The following is a 19,759-nucleotide window of genomic DNA, read 5'->3' on the forward strand; positions in this document are numbered from 1 at the left end:
GGCCAGGAAATTAATTAATTAATTCTTGTTCTTCTAGTTATGTTTAATTTTCTTGAGAAGACAGAGGCGTGATTGTGTACTCACATATGTTTTAACATTTTGTCAGCTTGAAGTTCGAACAAGCCACCTTTTTTCTCTCACTCACAGCACTATAATGGTTAGGTTTTTATCCTAAAGCTCATCAGTAGATTTTGGGCTAACTGAAGTCTTTTTTATGTGTTTGCTGTTACCCTAATCTTGTCTTCTTGTGAAATACTGTATGTCAGTGTATCATTTGTACCAGCGTCCGAAAATGACCAAATACATATTACTGTTTTGTGTCATAGCTGTAGTGAATGTAAGACCATCAAATAGTATTTAGAATCTTTTAGATTAGAACGTTTTTCAGGAGAGAGGTTGGCGTGGTGGATGCATCACAACCTTATAATAAAAGGACTTGTAAGAGTATTATGTGTGAAGGTAAGAATTGTTTTGGTTTCTTCATCTTATAATTTCTTTACATAAAGCAACAATGATCTGCTGTGGCGACCTGAACTCACGGGATAAGCCGAAAAAAAAAAAAAAGACGATCCAAAATTTTATTTATTTATTTATTTATTTATTTATTTATTTTTATATAGGGAGAAAGTAAAACCGGAAGATGGCACCAATGCAACATGGTACGCCGGCCGCCATAAAACCCCGAAGAAGAAGAAGAAGAAGACGACGACGACGCAGCTGCTATTACGTCAGAGGTACGCGACTACAGCACTTAGGGCTACAAAGATTTAGCTACACATCCTATATTCTAGCAGTTTAGTAGACGTACGAAACATTTGTCAGCGCCTAAATATTATTGACCTGCGTAAGTAGCTATTTAAAGTAACAGTTAAAATGTTACTTTTTTATGTCACAATTGACCTATTATGTTTTTAGCGCCCTTAGCTGTTAGCTTGCCTGTGCAGCTTGTTTATATAACTTTTAGCTGTAATAGTTGGCACACAACATTGAGTTTAATAGCAAAAAATACTAAATTGTTACGGCATATACATAGGCTGGCAACGACTTTTATATTTATCAAATATATCTGTCATTTTTAGTTTTTCAAAATGTGTCTTTACACATTTTTTTTATGACATTAGAAATGGCTGTTGTGCATGGTGTGTTCGTGAGCCTTTGTGTTTAGGGCATGTTAATGACATATTTAGACCCTTGACTAGTGAATTCAGCATAATTATTCCAACTGTATTATGATGGAGGTTATTTCAGATCATGTTCACACATGAAAACATTTTGAGAAACTTTGCAAATATAAACACAATGGCCAAGCAGGTAGTGGTAGGAATCAACACAGATGTTATATTGCTCTACTCTCTCATTTTGCTCAGCCTGTAACTACCCTGTTAACCATTGTCCTATCTTAAATGTTGAAATCAGCATCACCCAAAACTTCATGTTCCATGTTTTGGAGTGGAATATAAGTGTCTACAAGTATCAATTGTTTTTGGTTTATCTGTTTTTCACACTGCAGAGCTCACAGTACAATGCCCTACGACTCAAAAGAGAAAATGATGCACTGGCATTCCTCTAGATGAGACTAAAGGATGCCCTACCACTGTGTGGCCTATGGATGTGGCAAAACAGCAGAAGATGGTGTGACACTGTTTAAATTCCCTAAAGACCCAGAGGCATTTCGTAAATGGGAGAAGCAGGTCCAGCGTACCCGCACCCAGTGGGTTGCTACACCCAACTCTCACCTCTGCAGTGAACATTTTGGAAGGGAGTACTTTGATCCTAGACCACCCACAGGGGATCTGAAGCTGAGGCCAGGAGCTGCTCCTACAGTGTTCGTTCGCCCACATTGTTCTGCCTGCAGTGGAGTGGGCTGTAATGACTGCCTGCCTGCCATCCAACAACGGGACACTGCAACTGAGCCAAAAGATTATAACTTTACTGTTAGTAATTATTGTTGTGGACCAGCACAGATCACTGCATAGCACGTCCTGATGTCCTGAGAGCTTCAAACAATTCTTTTGTTTGACTATAAGTGTAATGTAAAGTCTTTCATTTCTATTTTGTCTTCACAGGGTGTAAATAGTGAAATGGCACCCATTCCTTTTAATGATAATGATGGAGGAGATGGTGAACAACATCTAACAGGGGGAGAAGCGAAGCACAGAGAAAACAATAGAGAAGATCGACCAGGTGAGGTATACATGAGAAGAAAAGTGAATAACGGGAGAGAGCAAATGGTATTTTATTACTGTCAAGTGAGTCGCAAGAATTGATGGCTCTTCTGTACAGAAGTTTTGAGTTGAAGTTTTCAAAATTGTATGATTGCTTTTCATGTTTTTACAGTGGTGTGTGAGATGTGTGGCACCACTGGCAACATTAGCACCTTCTTTTCAAAGACGAAGCGGTTCTGCAGTACATCCTGTTCACGCTCTTATTCCTCCAACTCCAAGAAGTCTTCCATACTGGCACGTCTGCAGGTGAAGAGAAAATGTGCATCACAGCCCAGAAATAACATTGAATTATATGTCTTTTGCTGTCACATTAGGTATTTAGCATTTTTCTTCAAGTAGAAGATATTTTTACCCAAAAGTGTATAATAATTTAGATTAATACAAATAATAATGTAAAACATCCATTTAGCCATTCATTGTCTGCTGATGCATTGGGTCTTAGAGGCAACTTTCCTTCCGGGGAATCCTGAGATACTGTATTTCCAGCCTAGATAAGCTATATAAATATAACATTATAATAATATTTATTTATTTTTTGACATGGTCTTTTGCTCATTTACACAAAGGGAACTACCCAGTAAAATCATGGTTTAGTACACTTGCTCTGTTACCAAAGGGCATTTGTAGTTAATTGATTTTTCTAGATAACTTGGGCAACTTTTTGGATATTTGTAAGCTTCTGCATTCCTCTCATATCAGGCAAATGTTGTGTGCAGGGAGCTTGGAGAATTTGCTTTTGTGAGCAGTTTCCATCAGCAGATCCACAGTATAAGTAGGGGTATATTTTGGAATCATACACATACAACACAATTTTTTTTAACAGCTTCAAATCAATGAATGTTGCTGTACACTGTGTCATTATTGAGTTCAGTTAAAACTGAAGCTTTAATTTTGCAAATAACAAAAATCTGCAAAGCATTTCTTTCTTGACAGGTAAATATTGAAATTATATAAGTATGACTTGTTAAGATCTGAAATTTTTAGGTGTATCTTAGTTACATGGATGTGTGTTGTGTTCAAATAACCCATAATTACTGTAGATATTCTTAATTCCTAAACAACCAGTTTGCCTTTTTAATTTTACCATAAGTAGCTTTGTGATTGTAAAATTCATCATATTCTACACTTTCTGACAGCATTATGTTGTGTGTAGACTATATGATCCCATAGGCAGTAACTAACAATTACTTATTAGCTTTTCTGATTAACCTGCCAATCATTTTCTCTCCTAATCATTTACTTTTGAATTATGGATAATCACAATGTTGACACCCCAATGCCAGGTCTTCAATTTCTGTGTTTTTATCAGTTCAAATGCAATTTCTAATAAACCAAAAAGCATCAAATATTCATTTGAGAAGCTGGAACTAGGAATATTTGACATTTATGCTCGGCTCCAATGATCATCAGAGATGTTTGGCCGTTTACTGGACGTTTCTGCTGTAAGTTAAACCTGTATATATTAACACAATAATCAAATCTCGATGATTTTTTATTTATTTATTTATTTTATGGCTGCATCATTCCATCAGATCGATAATTTTATGCTAAATTCCCCAAGACTCAACTTGATCCAACTGGGAATCAGTGGAAAGTTTTCCCAGTTAAAACTCTGCATGTGTTTTCCACCCTTCCAAGCGAGTGGGGCAGTCGCAGCAAACCTAAGAGGACGAGGAGGAGGAGGAGAAGAAGACGACGACGACGACCGCGCTGGACTTGAAAACATTGCGCCGAGTGGAGAAGCTTTTGGAGCAGCCGTGCGTGATTGTTTTCTGCGCTGTAGTTTCGCAAAGACCCCGTTTTGTTAAGAAACGATGGTTCACAAATGTTGCGTCGACGCTTGCTGGAACACAAAGAGGCAGAACCTCGCTTTTCATCGGTTTCCACTCGGCGACCCGGACAGACTGAGGCAGTGGCTGTTTTCACTCAACATGGACGTGAACACTCCGTTCCACGTCCTCAACAGGCTGTTCGTCTGCCAGAAGCATTTTCAGCCCGACGACTACAACGAAACCACGGACCAACAGAGCCGCCGAGCTCGGACCCTCAAGGCCAACGCCGTCCCCACACAGTTCAGACACACACACCCCTCGGAGACTGGTGACCCCACCGCCAGTATCATTTACCTGGATCGTCTGGTAAATATGGCTTAATGACGGAGTTATTTTGACCAAACCATCGTCTTCACAGCCTAATCATTCACGTCCTGTGCAGTGGACATTGTCTTTTTGACTAATTTCAGCTACCTTACTAAGTCCTGATGTCTGAGTCCAGTGATATCTCGCGGATGCGATGAGGGGAACTTTGTTTCCACGATCAGACAAAATGGAGACTGCGGAAAAACGCACTTTTTCCTGCAGTTCGTAAGAGGATATGAGCAAACCTTCCAACATAATGTATAAATCTATTAGTGGAAGATTGATTTAATCATGCAAAAATGACAAAAATCCCCAGATTCTCAAATGTGAAAATTTGCTCAGATTTATTTTTATTTAACTACTTTATTTTAGATTTAGAGGTTGGATATGGCTATGTTCTCGATCAAACCATAAGTTAATTGAGGTTTTGTTTTCTTTTTTTCATGGCCACATCTAGCTCTCTGCATGTTATTTCCTGTGTGTGTGTGTGTGTGTGTGTGTGTGTGTGTGTGTGTGTTGTTAGTCCTTGCATATTAAAAATGTGACTATTTACAGAATTTCTAGATCAAGTCTAGTGGCTAGTAAGAAAATATATGCTAAATCTTGCTTATCCTCTTCCTTATTCCTCTATAAATCCTGTTTTATAGTTTTGTATTGTAGGAAGCTGCAGTTTGGTGCAAAAGTTTGCATCCCCTAATTTAGGATGGCGCATTCAATTTCATTGCAAAGGGATGCAAACTTAACCCTAACAGAAGGGCAAAGCACATTCAGTTACTAGTAAGAAAAGGAGTGTATAAAAAGTTTATAGTTAAAATAAGGAAAATTAAATTACAAAGGTTCAGGCTCTTGATTAAAAATAATAAATACAATTTCTAATAAAGGAACATTTGTACCATCCATGCATTTCATATTATGCTGATGAAGGAAAAAAAATTAGTCTTTATGCAAATCAAAATAAAGGGGCTTAGATTTTAATATTGACTAGCAATACAATGTGTCCCCACTGGATTGATTTTTGTCTCATGTTAAATCTGTTTTGTCTTTATTTCTTTACTCACCTGAACCAAAGCATTAACATGCACTGAAACCCATGGAACTTTTGCACCCGTGTCTTTACAATTTTGTAAATAGGGAAGAGTTTGTCAAACTCTCACACCTATTAACTAGCAGCGTCAGTCATCTACGTCTCATGTTGTTGTTTTTGTTTTCTTTTTTAAATAAATGGATGTTTCTTCTTTTAGGGGAAGCCACCCTCGAAGAATGCTGTTGTGTTAAATAAGGTGAACAAAACTGGTCCAGTTCCAACAGGACAGGATGGTAAGGCATCATGCAAAGTCCAAATTAATTTCACTGCAGTGCATTTGTATTAATATCCATATCATAAATATCTATGTCTACACAAGTTTGCATTTGATTTAGAAATGCTTTCTTCGTAAATTTAGTAAAATCATAGTGAAGACATTTTCCAAACTTAATTCAGATGTAGGCACAATCTGAATACATTGGAATATCCTTATAAAAGTTTTTCTCCAATTGATGATTTGTGTTTTGTTTGCTTTAAGTAGCATTCGGTGCTGGTTTTGATTGGGGTGTCTACTTGGAGAAGGAAATGTCTCTGGCTGCGTCTGTTGCATGCTTCAGACACGTGAGTCCTGTATTTGAAATCTTATTAAGTCTTTTTGATTATTCACACATGACAAATATTAAAGGATTTGTCTCTAACACTGGTGGAAGGACAATTTTGACTGTTTTAAAATGTCACAATTGCACATTTCAGCATCTAATTGCAATGTCCTGAAATATTTGTTTAATAATGTTTTTACAAAAACTATATATTTTTACAATTGAATTATAATATGCCAAGTACATTTGATTGTATATTTTGTTTATATGCAGAGAGCAAACTGACTTCCTAAGGCTTTGAAATAGAACAACACAGAAAATCACAATAGTATCATAAATTTGGTTTATGCAACCAAAGGTTTAGTAACATTTTCTGAAAGTTGTATTTGACAGAAGTGGAGCCTCTCAAACACTATTAAACAAAAAAACTGTTAGATTGATTATCCTAACGAAGAATAGACCTTTACAAAACCATTGGAAAAACTGAACTATGAAGATGTAAAAAACAAAAAAAAAAACACCGTTTAATGTACCAGTAACTTTAGAAACACAAGAAAGAGGCTTGTGGCATTGGTGACAATAACAAATTCTTAGAAATATCTTTTTATTGTAAAGCAAATTAAAACATCACAGTGAGGATTTGTAAGGAACTATCTGACCTTCCACTCTCCAGGCTCCCCTATGTGCCCAGTGGGACGACCTCACCGTAGGGATGAAGGTGGAAGTCCTGAATACTAATGCTGTCCTCCCCAGTAAAGTTTACTGGATTGCCAGTGTAGTGCAGCTTGCAGGTCTGTACATGCAAACACCTGTACATAGGAAATTGACAATGTATTTTCTTATCCTCCATCACACTTAAATGCTACAAGTACAGCCAGCACACTCTATTGTATCTAAGCAGTCACAAAACCTAAAACTACGTGTTAATACATACCACTACCTTGGTTGGTCATACTGGTTCTGATGATCATCATAGTGTTTAATTCAGCAGAAACAAGCTCATAATGGCTACTCAATATCTGTTCTGACATTAAACGGTAACGTTTTCTCCTTTTGCTCACCTTCCCTGTCTCCAGGATACAAAGCCTTTTTGAGATACGAAGGGTTTGAGGATGACAGCAGCCATGATTTCTGGTGTAGTCTTGTTTCAGGAGAGCTGAACCCGATTGGATGGTGTGCCATGACAAGCAAGTTGCTGGTGCCACCACAAGGTGAAGATTCACATACAAACCCGAATCACACCGCCATTAAAACAATGCTGAACTGGGCCAATACACCCTGCTGTAAACAGCAGATAGAATACAGTGAAACTTAAGTTTGTGAATACTCTAGAATTTTCTCCTGTTGCTGTATATATTACCTAGCATACGACCAGATTTTTACTTCAAGAAACTAGATTAATTAAACCTAGTTACAATAATACACCAAACAAAAACAAATCTAATTTCCTGTAAGATTTGCTCACTAAGAGTTCAGAACTACTTCATTAATGGCAAGTCCCCCTTATGCACCTGAGTGAGCTGCATTCTGGCTCTAGGTTTAATATTTATATGAAAATCTGGTCATGTATTAGGTCATTAATACAGAAATAGAATTTTAAAGTATTCACAAAAAAGCACCACTGTGTCTGATACTGTATAATTACAGTGTGTTGTGATAGGTCTATATAATAATGAGGAAATGTTCTAATTTGACAAATTGTGTCCATAGATGTGAAGCAGAACATCACAGATTGGAAAGAGTATCTGATGAAAAAGTTGGTGGGTGCCAGCACTCTACCCGTTAACTTCTACCTGAAGGTAAAACAGGCTCATAAATGGAAACCCAATTATTTAGTTAAACACATAATTGGCATAACTATTTGTTTTGTTGCTACTGTTGCTCTGTCCTTTCCTAAGCTGGCAGAAAGCATGAGGACCTCCTTCAGAATAGGCATGCGTGTAGAGGTGGTGGACCCCAAACACGTGAGCCGGACCCGTGTCGCCATCATAGACTCCAATATTGGTGGCCGTCTACGCCTGGTGTACACAGACCAAAGCGATGCCCCTGAGAATGTCATCTCTGATTTCTGGTGCCACATAGGGAGTCCGCTCCTGCACCCGATCGGTTGGTCTAACAGTGTGGGTCATGCCATTAAACCCACTGGTAAGTGTAGAATTAGGTTTGATTTACAGCACGCAATATGAACATAAAACCCACTGAAGAATTTAAATTGATAATACAACTAAGAGCATTCGAGAAAGAAATTATAATGAAACGAGCATGAAGAGTAAAACTCTTCATATATCCGCAACCTTCAGGGATCAAAGGTTAAGCCGGAAGGATATCAAGTCTTGACAGGACAGAGAGAAACAGCCATTTAACTGGTCAGGATTGAGGTGTTATGGAATCTGTCAAACTCACCCATTTATGTACAAAAGATGCTTTGTGATCTGACTTATCACTCTCACAATCTAGTTGTAAAATGCTTTTTTTTTTTTTTTTTAAACTTCTGTGCTGTTTGAACCGGAAGCCACCACAGTTGTTTTCCGTAAATAGAGGAATATTGTAATAAACTGACACTTTAAGTCAGTTTGTGCTCAAACTAAAACTTTTAACGGCAACAAATCTTTTTAAAATCTTTTTTCTTGTTCTTTTTATAGAAAACAGTTGGGAAGCTGCTCCCAGTGGTTTAAGGGGTAACTCTGACAGTACATTCATGCTCTTTAAAAGGGTAAGAAAGCATAGACAGGCTCAACAGCTTTTCACTAAAACCTCAGTGCACTGGAACTGGATTGGAGTTTTTCTATACACTAAAAGCACATTCCCAGATAACTTTTAAAATGCTGGTGACGCAGTTAAATGAATAACCATTCCACATTGTTTAAGCAATTAGTACTTGCTATAGTTTAGCCTGGAACTGTAGAAATTTGTTTAAAGTGACACAAATACCATTTATTGTAACTTATGAACTCATCATTTCATGACAGTACAAATGAGTGTTGATGTTTAGCCTTGCTGATACTAGTCTGCCTTTTCTACATACAGTGTGGAAAGCTGCTTTAACCCAGCTCTCAGTAACCACTTTGTGATCCACAGCCTAGGATCGTTTACATGGAGGGAGGTTTCTTCGAAGAAGGAATGAAGCTGGAGGCCATTGACCCGCTCAACCTGGGCAATATTTGTGTGGCCACTGTCCACAAGGTACAATAAACTAAAGTTTTGTTTATAGTTGCAGCGGTGGTCTGCAGGTTTAGCTAGTTCTTTAAAACTAGATTATGTGGCATTATTATGACATAATAGCCAATGGTCAGCGTAAAAACTATCTGGTATGGATCATCTCTTCTGACTCCGATAATATGGTTCTCTACTGAGTCAGTTTCTACTAAGTACCCTTCCCCCTTCTCTCCTCCAGGTGCTGTTAGATGGCTACCTGATGGTTGGAATCGACGGCACCATATCTAACAATGGCTCTGATTGGTTTTGTTACCATGCCTCTTCTCATGCCATTCTTCCCATAGGCTTTTGTAAGAAAAACAACATCCCTCTCACTGTACCTCAAGGTAAATATAAACTCTTTGTCTCTTTCTTTCTCTCTTTAATTTTTTTATTCCTTTTATTTAAATGTACATTTAATTACTCATGGAAATGAGTCAAGCACAATGCTGTTCATCGATGTAATTGTTTGACTTTTCTATTTTTTGACAGGTTATGATCCTCAGAACTTTACCTGGGAGAAATACCTGAAGGAGACTAATGCCAAAGCTGCACCAGCACAACTTTTTAATGCTGTAAGACATAAAGTATACCTATTTCAATATTTGAAATTGTACTCATTATTTTGTAATATTATTGTGATCACACTCAAGTTGAACTAATGTGCAGATTAAGAGAGTAGCAGTCTGTAAATGTATGCACCCGTACATAAATGTGACATGCAATAAGTTTGATTTGATTTGGTATAGAAAGAAAAGAATTCAAATGGCTTAATAAATCACACTGTAACTTTGCTTAGGACTACCCAGGTCATGGTTTCTCCCCCAACATGAAGCTGGAGGCAGTGGACCTGATGGAACCACGACTGGTGTGTGTGGCCACAGTGAAGCGATGCATAGGACGTCTTCTTCTAATCCACTTTGATGGCTGGGACGATGAATTTGACCAGTGGGTGGACCACCAGTCCCCAGACATCTACCCTGTTGGGTGGTGCGAACTCGTGGGCTACCAGCTCCAGCCACCTCCTGGGCTCGGTAAACATCCAATGTTAACGTCGGTGCATAGAGCTCGGTCTTGTCTGAGAGGCTAACATTGTTTTTAGTTGGAATTCAGATTCTGACTATTCCTACATATAATAAGTCAACTTTTCATCATCATCATCAATCATCGAGATTAGAAGTATAACGTTCAAAGAAATACAAGCTGAGCTCCAATCTCAAGATAAGAGTACATCATTGGTGGATCCCACAATCACTTTTTGAGCAAGGGAAAAAAGACCCAGGAGGACTCCAATGTGAAATAAAAACTTAAGACAGACTGGAATTTGCCAACTGTTACTGACAAGCCACAATGCTGAAGCACAGTAGTGAAGCTTTTTGGGCAAATCACATCAGCTTTATGTTCAGAGGGGGGGGAAGAGGGGGGGAGGTTTCAAAGAAAAAAACACCACACACAATTAAAAGCACCAAGAATGGCTAAGAACCAAAAATTGGACCATTCTGAAGTGTCTTCTAGAAACCCTGAATTGAATATTATTAACAATGGTAAAAGCTGAAACATCCACCCTGGAGAAGGCCCCCCTCCAAACCTGACATGGCTGGAGCACTTTGCTCCAAAGTCAAGATAATAAAATTGAACAACAACAAATGTATCTACGTCTGTATTTACATTAATTTGACCCTGTATAAAAGTGACAGGTGTTTTATTCTGTTTTCCAGTTGATTTAATCACAAACCAAGAGGCACGGCACAAGAAATGCAAGCCCTTTATGTACGGGAAAAAGAGTACGTTTTGACTCAGAAATGTACACGAAGTCTTGTCTCATCCCATTACATTATACTTTACAGTATAGTTACTTTTTTGTGTGCATGTGTAAAGGCTGTGAAGCATCACCCTTTGTTTTCTCTTTTTATAGAAAAGAAGTATGCAAAGAAGAGACTCTCTGAGGAACAAGCTAAGGATGATGCTGTTCATCAGCCTGAGGTTACTGGCACTGATGACTCCCAAAAGCTGCTAGACAGAAGTCTACCTCCAAAAGTTCCACTCATCCAGCCCAAGACTGAGCCAGAGGAGCGGGAGAGTGAGTCTCACACAATTTGCTTCAGTTTCCACACTTCTTTTAATCAGTTGTAACTTGACAATTCTTTGTCTGTAGTCTTTTCAGTGCAGGTGAAAGTGGAAGAGGTAGAGATGGAGACCCCCATTGAAACTCCAAACAACCCTCCACAAGTCTGTCTAAGTAGAGTCAAGCAGGAGAAGAAAGACGAGCAGAGCAAGTCGGGACTACATGAGGTTTCAGAGGTAGCAAGTTTGGAACATGTATCACATAAGACAGAGACAAGTAAAGCCGCTAAAGACAGACATGAAGAGCTGGGACTGTTGGAGAATTTTGCAGATGAAGGCACGATGGACAAAAACAGTACCTAGGGGAGGGTACCCAGGAATACAATGGTACCATCGATGAAAGACATTAGTACTGACTAGGACATTACAGGAGATGCCTTAAGAATGAAGAGGATGAGACAAGTGTGTCTGCTCAAAGACTTGAGAGAACTGTGGAGTAGGAGATTTAAATGACTCCACGATGGACTAAAAAAAAAAAAGACACTTTTGAGGCAAATTAGTTTTCAGTGTTAGTGTAAAGTTATAACTTTTAATATTTAATTCCTGCTAAACCTGGCAAACACCCATGGTTACTGGTGGTAATAACATTTCATACTGGGAGCTCAAAGACCTCAATTTTGTCTTCATTGTAGTTATCAGTTTCCCCTTCATGTTATTTTACTTCCTGCTGTACCTACAATTTATTGGCTGACAAAATAGTCAATGGAATGTTGCCGACAAATTCTTTGCTATACTATAATAACTACACAATAAAGACTTTTATAAATGCTGAAAATATAATGTGAAGCAGCATCAGTTGGAAGTCTCGGGTTAGCATTAGCAGTAATATAGTACCACAGGGATACAGTGTTGGTAGAGTGAACAATAAACAACCCTGCTGACATCTGTAGAATAAAGTCACAGTATCAACAATGACAATATGAAAGAAAGAAAATGAGAATCTTTTAATATGTCATGGCTGCATATGGCTTATGGGGATCAGTTGTGCCAGTTCTTGAACTACCTCACTTGATCTATGTTGTGTGCAGAAGTGATAACTTTACTCATCATACAATGGTTTGTTGTAATGCTTTTATTTAAAAAATAATCATCACATCCAGATGTGTTTTGACTTTCTTAGTTTGCACAGTTTATTAAATTGATGCTTATTCTAATCTTGAGGTTGAGGTATAGTGGTTCAGAATAACTAGCATGAAGCCAAAGATCAGATCAGTTTGATCAGGTAACTGTAACATTCACTTAATACATGTTGATCAGAACTGCTAAGGAGCTGAAGTCATTTGGTTTAACCAACATGATCTTGACTGGGAACATAGGTCTAATGCTGCAAATTTGAAGGAGGGCAGTGCTGACAAAGCACATGCTCAGTCAAGTTTTTTTCAAAAGCTTTTATTCTGTGATTTATGGATTATACTGCTGTAAGTGGCGGATGGTCTGCAGAGGATAGTTTAACAGAGTTGAGTCTATAGAATAATCTGCTACAGTTGCGAGTTTACTTGAATCTGTGGTCTCAAAAGGAAACTAAAGCCATGCTCCATTTCTTGTCACTTTTATTCGCCCCAGTCTGCTTTTTGTTTGGGCTCCGACGAAGTTTGGATTTGGCTTTCAGTATTTTGACCTGTCGAAGTCTGTTGAGGTGCATTGGTTTGGGTTTGGTTGCTTTGGGTGCTTTGGCAGGCTTGGGGGTCGCTGTAGGGGCAGAGGAGAGGCCCTCTCCACCCGGACAGGCCTTGAACACGTGGATGTCTTTGACCCTACGACCCCTCAACTCAGGCGGATTGGCACAAGTGGCTCGCACCTTTAAGTTGACTTTCTCAATCCACCTATGAAGAGGAAAACTCAAATTATTTCATTCAGATATTGAAGTAGTCGCAAGTAAAGGTACAGATCTTAGCTACAGATCACTGGAGTGTAATTACATCTGTCATGTTGATGTGTAAAAAGAAACTTGGTGGACATTTTAAAACAAAATCTATGTTGAAGAATTTAAATGCAGTCAAAATATAACTATCATTATAAAACATGCTTTGTCCCTATTTAGGGAACTGCATAGATTTGTATGCTTTAGAAATCTCGGTCTGTTGAACCCCATCACTTTCTTCTTTGTGGGCTGTCTCACATGCGTAGCGGCAGCAGAGGGCAGTCACACATCAGAGGGTTGTGGGCCAGGTTGATGACCTCCAAAGCAGTGAGGGGGTGGAGGTCAGGGACCTCCTCCAGCTGGTTGCCCTCCAGAAAGAGACTCCTCAACCCTGGACCTAGGCCTGCGAGGGAGTTCTGTGACATCTAGTGTGAGAGAGTATTGGACTTCATTTGATGAAATTAAGAAAGGAGAGAGAGAGAGAGGTTTTTGATTTTTAAAAAAAGTTATGGCATGTGTAGCTCACGCACCTTCTCCAGCCCCATGTTGTCCAGATAGAGCTCCTTCAGCGACCTTGCCAGAGGCTGAAAAGCATTCGGCCCCACCCAGCGTATTGAATTCCCAGACAGCCTCAATTCTCTGAGGCTCCCAGCCTTAGTCAAAGCTTCAGTGGGCACCGCCTTTAGCTTATTTCCTCCCAAGTGGAGCGTATCCAGGTCACTTGCCTTGTCCAGAGCCCTTGGGGACACCCATTCGATGGCATTTGCAGTGAGATAGAGAGCTCTCAGGCCCTCGGCCCCAATCAAGCTTCCTGGCTCCAGTTTGGTAATGGCGTTGTTCTCCAGATGAAGTGCCAGCAGACTGGGCACCAGCTTAAAGGCTCCTTTAGGGAAGCTGGTGAAGCGATTCTTGTCCACGTGGAGGTACGTGAGCTGAGGGAGACCTGTCAATATACAGTAACTTAATGTCAGCCTTGTTTTAACACGAATATGTAAAGGAATTCAGATTGCTGCTGAAACCTCCACCTTTAAAGGCGTTAGGGCTGAGGGACGTAAGTTCATTTTCTGACAGGTACAGGTAGATCAGTCCCTTCATCCCACTAAAAGCCCCATCCTCGACCTCCACAATCTTGCAGCGCTGCAGGTGCAGAGACACAACCTGGGCAACGCCCGGGAAGCTGTTACTGGGGATATAGTGGAAATTGTTGCCACGCAGGTCGAGGAGGCGCGTGTTGGGAGGGAAACCCCGAGGAACTTTGCTGTGACCACGGTTCTCACAAGAGGAGTGGTGTGTCTCAGCCTGAAGACAGGAAGTTAATGGGAATGTAGAAAACAGGGGACATGGACACACCTCCAGGACGGAGCATTGGTTCACTGTGTCTTGGAAGTAACGTGCTTCTACATGAGATGAATTATTTATTTCATTTGTCACTATTGTGTGTAGCTGACTGAGCAAAATGTGCCTCTTTTTTTCCCAAATCAATATAAATTCAGTACAATCAAACAAACCTAGAGCTAAAGTCTAAAATGTTAAGTGAGGAAAACAATAATGGCAATCTCTCTTTTAAACAGGACATAATTGGCAGCAGTAGAATCTGTAATATTAATAATTAGCCACAATATACTACTGGTCAAACCAGTAAGGCTGCAGCAATGAACCCTTTAGTAAATGTAGCCGAGCAACATTTAATCATCAGAATTAGGCTGAGTTACAATAATCACCTGCTGACCACAGCCATGATAACACTGATCTTCTCATTTAATCAGAGCAAAAAGATCAGATTTTATTTGAAAAACACAATTCCAAGAATTTAAGTGGGAGATATTTGAATAGTTTAAAGAAACTTGAAACTACATTGAAAAGCCACAATCAATAACCTTTTAAATCTATCAAATATTCTTTGGTCAACTCAACCTCAGAAAGACATAGACATTAAACATAATGTTTAAAAGTTTCACTGAATCCACCTAGTTCCCACTCACCTCACACACACAGTTGGTGGGACACTTGACCTTGTTCTCTGGCTCTTCAGTGGGCAGTGGCATGATCCTAGTTGCCTCCTCAAACTCTGCCTTCAGCATGGCCTCCTGGCTCTGACAGCGAAGCTCTGCAGGGTGGACGGCCTCCAGGTTTTCTCCTGAGAGGTGGGCCGGTCCGCCACATGTACCCAGCAACTTGACCTTCCTACCAATTGCCCACTCCCTGCAGTGTAGGGGAAACACATTTCAAAGTTGAGGAGAGTCAGAAAGCCGTTGGTTTATAATGCACAAGCATCTCCAGTACCTGAGCGGACGCAGGTAGCAGTTGCAGTAGACAGGATTCCCAGCTAGGTTCAGGCGAGCCAGATTCGGGGAACCTTCAGCGAAAGGCTGGATGACACGCAGCTGGTTGTAACTGATGTCCAGGTGGGTGAGGCTGGGGCATTTTGAGAAAGCTGTGTTGGCCAGGTCCTGCAGGGACATGTGGTCCAGGAAGAGGTGGGTGAGTTTGGCCATGGACACCGCATCCTCTCCCATGTAAATCATTGGGTTGTAGCTCAGATCCAGACGGGTCAGCTCTGGCAGTCTGGACAGGAGAAAAGTGGAAAATTACTTTCGCTTCTGAGTTAAAGCAGCTGTGAGAGCAGCCAAAGTCATGCAGCCACTTTGGTCCACTTTTATTCCTCACACCCGGGTCTACCGTTTGTTTTCTTTCATGTACGGTTTTTAATCTGTTCTGCAGTAAAGTCTGAGCTTTGCCTTGCAGCATGGCCTGGGACTGATGCTACTGAAACCCATACTTTGGCGCAAATGGTCTGTTCACCTGGTCATAGTCTCCGTAGGGAAGAACTGCAGCGCATTGTGGTCCAAACTGAGACGGATCAGAGTGAACAGACCAGCGAAGGCCTCAGTGTCCAGGTAGTTTAGAGAGTTGTGACTTAGTCGAAGCAGTTTGATGTTCTGCAAACCCTGGAAAGAGAAGAGAAGAGTTGAGATATTTCTGTATGTCTTTCAATGTTGCCTTTCATTTTGAGGTATTTTGTGTAGATTGTCCTTGTGTCTACCTGGAAGGCCATGTTTGGGATGTAGACCAGGTGGTTGTGTGTGAGGGAGAGCAGGTTGAGGAAGCCCAGCTGGGAGAAAGCTCCAGGCTGAATTTCTTCAACCCGGTTATGGTCGATCATGAGCTGCTTCAGTGAGGACAGACCATCAAACGACTCCTGGACTCACAGTAGACCAAGACAGGAAAAGATTGTAACCTTGCTGCATGTGTTTCTACTGAGCTCTCGTGGGGGGTTTGCACTGTAATCACCTGGTAGAGGATCTCAATGTAGTTGTTGGCCAGGTTGAGGAACACCAAGCGACCTAAGCCGCGGAAAGCACCCTCCTTTACCCTGCGGATGTTACAGCGCTGAAGCCACAGGTGAGTCAGGTAGGGAGTATGTTTAAAAGCCCCGGTGGGAAGCTCTTTGATGTCATTTCCTCGAAGATCCAATTTCACTGTGATCTGGGGAAACAGGATTACATGTTTAGAAAAAAACAATACAGAACCTAAACCTTTACGCGTGTGTGTGTGTGTGTGTGTGTGTGTGTGTGTGTGTGTGTAAAACCTCATCAACAGCGGGAGGAACTTGGGTCAGGTTCTTGTTGACGCAGGTCACAGTGAGCTGGATCTGGTCACAGACGCACTGCTGTGGACACTTAGCTGCATGTGCTGCAGGGGTGCAGAGGATTAGCAGGTTGAGTAGTGGGACCCAGAAGATGTCAGGACAGAACTGGGAGTTCATCTGGGAGAGGGGGGAAAAAAAACAGCAGTGACTTCAGTATATACATAAAACAAGATTCATATTCTTTAATAATGCTCCTCTTTGACGGTTTGTTCCATTAGGACCTAAAAACGTCCTTACACATCTAAAGGGTGACTTATGTTAAAGCCATTTACTCAATTATTCTTTCATTCATTTACACAGTTTGCCAGTGGAAATGAGGAAGTGCTCTCTGCTCTTCCTAATTCAAAACACAATCAACTAATAAATGCTGATGTACGGACATAAACTGCTATACTTTATTATGTGATGCCATTTTTTTGTTGTCTTTTTCATCTTTGAAAGTGTTTGCATGTTTATACTAAAAAAATAAGAAAAAATAAATGGTCACTTTTTTCAAAGTAGTCAAATCAGGATTTGGAAATGGTCAATGTGCATGAATCAAACTTAACAAATCCTAAACATTTTAGACATGTCTGTGAAATTAACTCAGCAAAAACCTTTTAATTGAAAACATTAATGCAATGTTTAATTTACAGTATAATTTAGTAGTGAACCAAACACAACATTTAATTTTAATATGTCAAAATAGTTTACATTTTAACATATTTTACATTTATTGTACAATACATTTTATTGTATAATTGACAGAATACTGTACTTTCACCACATAAAAACTAATATAAAAACCAATACAATACAGTTAAAATGACAATAAATAACAAAATAACAAGATGGTGTTAATATAAGGATTTTTATGAGAATTATGTAAATAGATTGCATTACATAAGCCTGTATTATACATCCTAAAAATGGAATTCATAAGTAATTCTAATACATATTTAATAAGTGTTACGTTGGGGACGATGGGCAGCCACAGTGGAATATGTTCCGCACATTGATTTGACTTGCCCTTCCTGCCACAATCCCCTTTTAAAGATGCTAAGGACCGGACCCAAGGTCGCCCTTGGTGTCTATGTGGGGCTGGATTCGAACTACAGAATTTACGGAATTGCTTTTTCATATAGTTAGGTTTTGACAAGTGCTCTCACTTTTACTCAACTATAACGTTTGTGTACTTCTATCACCTCTAAATTGTTCTTGTAAAAATCTGCGATTATACCGTCTAAACCTGTGTGTTATGAAAATTTTATTTGACACATAATACAGATCTTCAAGTTATTTTTGTTTTGTGATAGCTGTCACATGCAGCTTTAAACAAATTCACTTTCAGCGTCTGAAATCTAGAAGGTTGTGATACTTTCGCTTAAGTATTTTTACTCCTCTCCTTTTACAAATGCATAAGCCCTTGGCATCATGTTTGGTAAAGAAAAAGGGGCGTACAGTATCATCATGGAAACACACTGCATCTTATGTTCAACTTTTCCTTAGTAAAACGCAGTGTGATGAAAACCATCACTGTCATTCTGTAGTTTTGGGGATTAGAGTGATTTTGGTCAGATCAGGCTGCCCTAGTCTTCATTGGAATGCCTTAAAACCACATTCCCATGTCGGATCAACAGTCTTGATCCACAGGAATGGACGGGAAAGCTTTCACAGCTTCACACTCTGAACTTTCTCAAAATGTTGACACGGTGAAATGGTGCCATGACTAAACCTTGCTGTCAAAACTGCTGCGCCACATCTTGTCAGAGAAAGACTAGAGCATAAAAGAGCGCTACATTTAGTTAATTCACCTGTTATGTACATGTGCAGTCAATTTGAATTCAGATTAAATTTCAAAACAGTTATTTTTCAAGTTTAATCTCTTAATTGTTCAAGAGTACAGAAACCTTCCCTTCTTGTTAAAACAACCATATATTCAGCACTAGTTTACTTATATATATATATATATATATATATATATATATATATATATATATATATATATATATATATATATATATATATATATATATATATATATATATATATATATATATATATATATATATATATATATATATATATATATATATATATATATATATATATATATATTTTTTTTTTTTTTTTTTTTTGCAGCATGCACATTTTGTTCCTACGATCCCTTGTGTTAAAAGGGGCAAAGAAACTGGAGACGCAGGAATTTCCCCCAGTCCGACTGTTTGTCCGCGTCCCCCCGGGAATCAACAGTGCGGACCGCAGAGGAGCTGCCGCGTCGGCGGCGCACAAAGACGCAGTGTTTTTCTCTGCCGATTTTGTGCCAAAATGCGCTTCCCCTGGAAAAAGTGTGTATTTGGCCAGAGTCGATGAAAAGACATGTCTCCGTCGCCTGAGACTGCATTTATCTGAAACTATATTGTAAGATGCTCTCAGCAAACAGTCTTTTGTATAATTGGGGATGGCGACGTTTTGGGAACGACAAGGACTTAAAGACGAAACTGGATTTCAATTTAGTTTTCTTTGGGCGCAATTTATGTCAAAATTACAATCACTGGACATTATTTTACGAATTCAATTGAAACCAAATCATTTACAACGAGTAGCCTGTAAAGTGTCCCGTTGTCCGCACAGACTCACCGTGGTTCCGTCCAGCTGCAGGTCCTTTTCTGCCAACTGCCCCTCACGGTCTCTGCTCCGTCTGCAGCTCTTCCCCAGACTGACTCTCAGCCAAATCAGATTCAGTTTACACACATACACACACACCTCCACCTTTTAGGGTCTGCGCTGCTCTTCTGAGGTTGGAATAGTTCTTTCAAAGTTAAACGATTTTTAGGCATTTGGCCTCATTACAAAGACAATCTGCAAAGCCCGTGGACGTTGTTGGTTCTTGACCATCTAAAATGAGCAGTAGAGTTTCTGTGATTGGTCAGAAATGTGAGCCTCTTTCAGTAACTTTTAGAAA

The 19,759-nt window shown here is 39.6% G+C and overlaps 2 protein-coding genes across 5 annotated transcripts; one reads left to right on the forward strand and one right to left on the reverse strand.

Moving 5' to 3' along the window:
• Positions 1 to 681: 681 nt before the first annotated feature.
• l3mbtl2 (L3MBTL histone methyl-lysine binding protein 2) lies at positions 682 to 12,317 on the forward strand. 4 transcript variants are annotated; one of them, XM_067488612.1, is made up of 18 exons: positions 682 to 734; positions 1,511 to 1,934; positions 2,067 to 2,184; positions 2,338 to 2,471; positions 5,605 to 5,680; positions 5,929 to 6,008; positions 6,660 to 6,777; positions 7,063 to 7,197; positions 7,697 to 7,785; positions 7,885 to 8,131; positions 8,629 to 8,699; positions 9,065 to 9,169; positions 9,381 to 9,528; positions 9,674 to 9,756; positions 9,981 to 10,215; positions 10,900 to 10,965; positions 11,097 to 11,261; positions 11,337 to 12,317. In XM_067488612.1, the coding sequence occupies exons 2-18, from the start codon at positions 1,584 to 1,586 to the stop codon at positions 11,606 to 11,608; spliced, it is 2,493 nt and encodes an 830-aa protein (XP_067344713.1). In that variant the 5' UTR covers positions 682 to 734; positions 1,511 to 1,583; the 3' UTR covers positions 11,609 to 12,317. The 4 variants fall into 4 exon arrangements, with proteins under 4 accessions (XP_067344713.1, XP_067344712.1, XP_067344715.1 ...); XM_067488611.1 differs by having other exon boundaries at positions 720 to 844; XM_067488614.1 differs by lacking the exon at positions 10,900 to 10,965 and having other exon boundaries at positions 720 to 844.
• Positions 12,318 to 12,361: 44 nt separating this feature from the next.
• chadlb (chondroadherin-like b) lies at positions 12,362 to 19,700 on the reverse strand. Its single transcript, XM_067488616.1, has 11 exons — positions 19,435 to 19,700; positions 16,756 to 16,932; positions 16,458 to 16,652; positions 16,210 to 16,365; positions 15,969 to 16,114; positions 15,450 to 15,731; positions 15,149 to 15,368; positions 14,192 to 14,465; positions 13,697 to 14,109; positions 13,425 to 13,591; positions 12,362 to 13,128 (listed from the first exon to the last, which is right to left on the reverse strand). The coding sequence occupies exons 2-11, from the start codon at positions 16,930 to 16,932 to the stop codon at positions 12,816 to 12,818; spliced, it is 2,343 nt and encodes a 780-aa protein (XP_067344717.1). The 5' UTR covers positions 19,435 to 19,700; the 3' UTR covers positions 12,362 to 12,815.
• Positions 19,701 to 19,759: the final 59 nt, after the last annotated feature.

This window comes from Channa argus, chromosome 20 (genome assembly GCF_033026475.1).
Source record: "Channa argus isolate prfri chromosome 20, Channa argus male v1.0, whole genome shotgun sequence".
In the NCBI taxonomy this organism is placed as follows: Eukaryota; Metazoa; Chordata; class Actinopteri; order Anabantiformes; family Channidae; genus Channa; species Channa argus.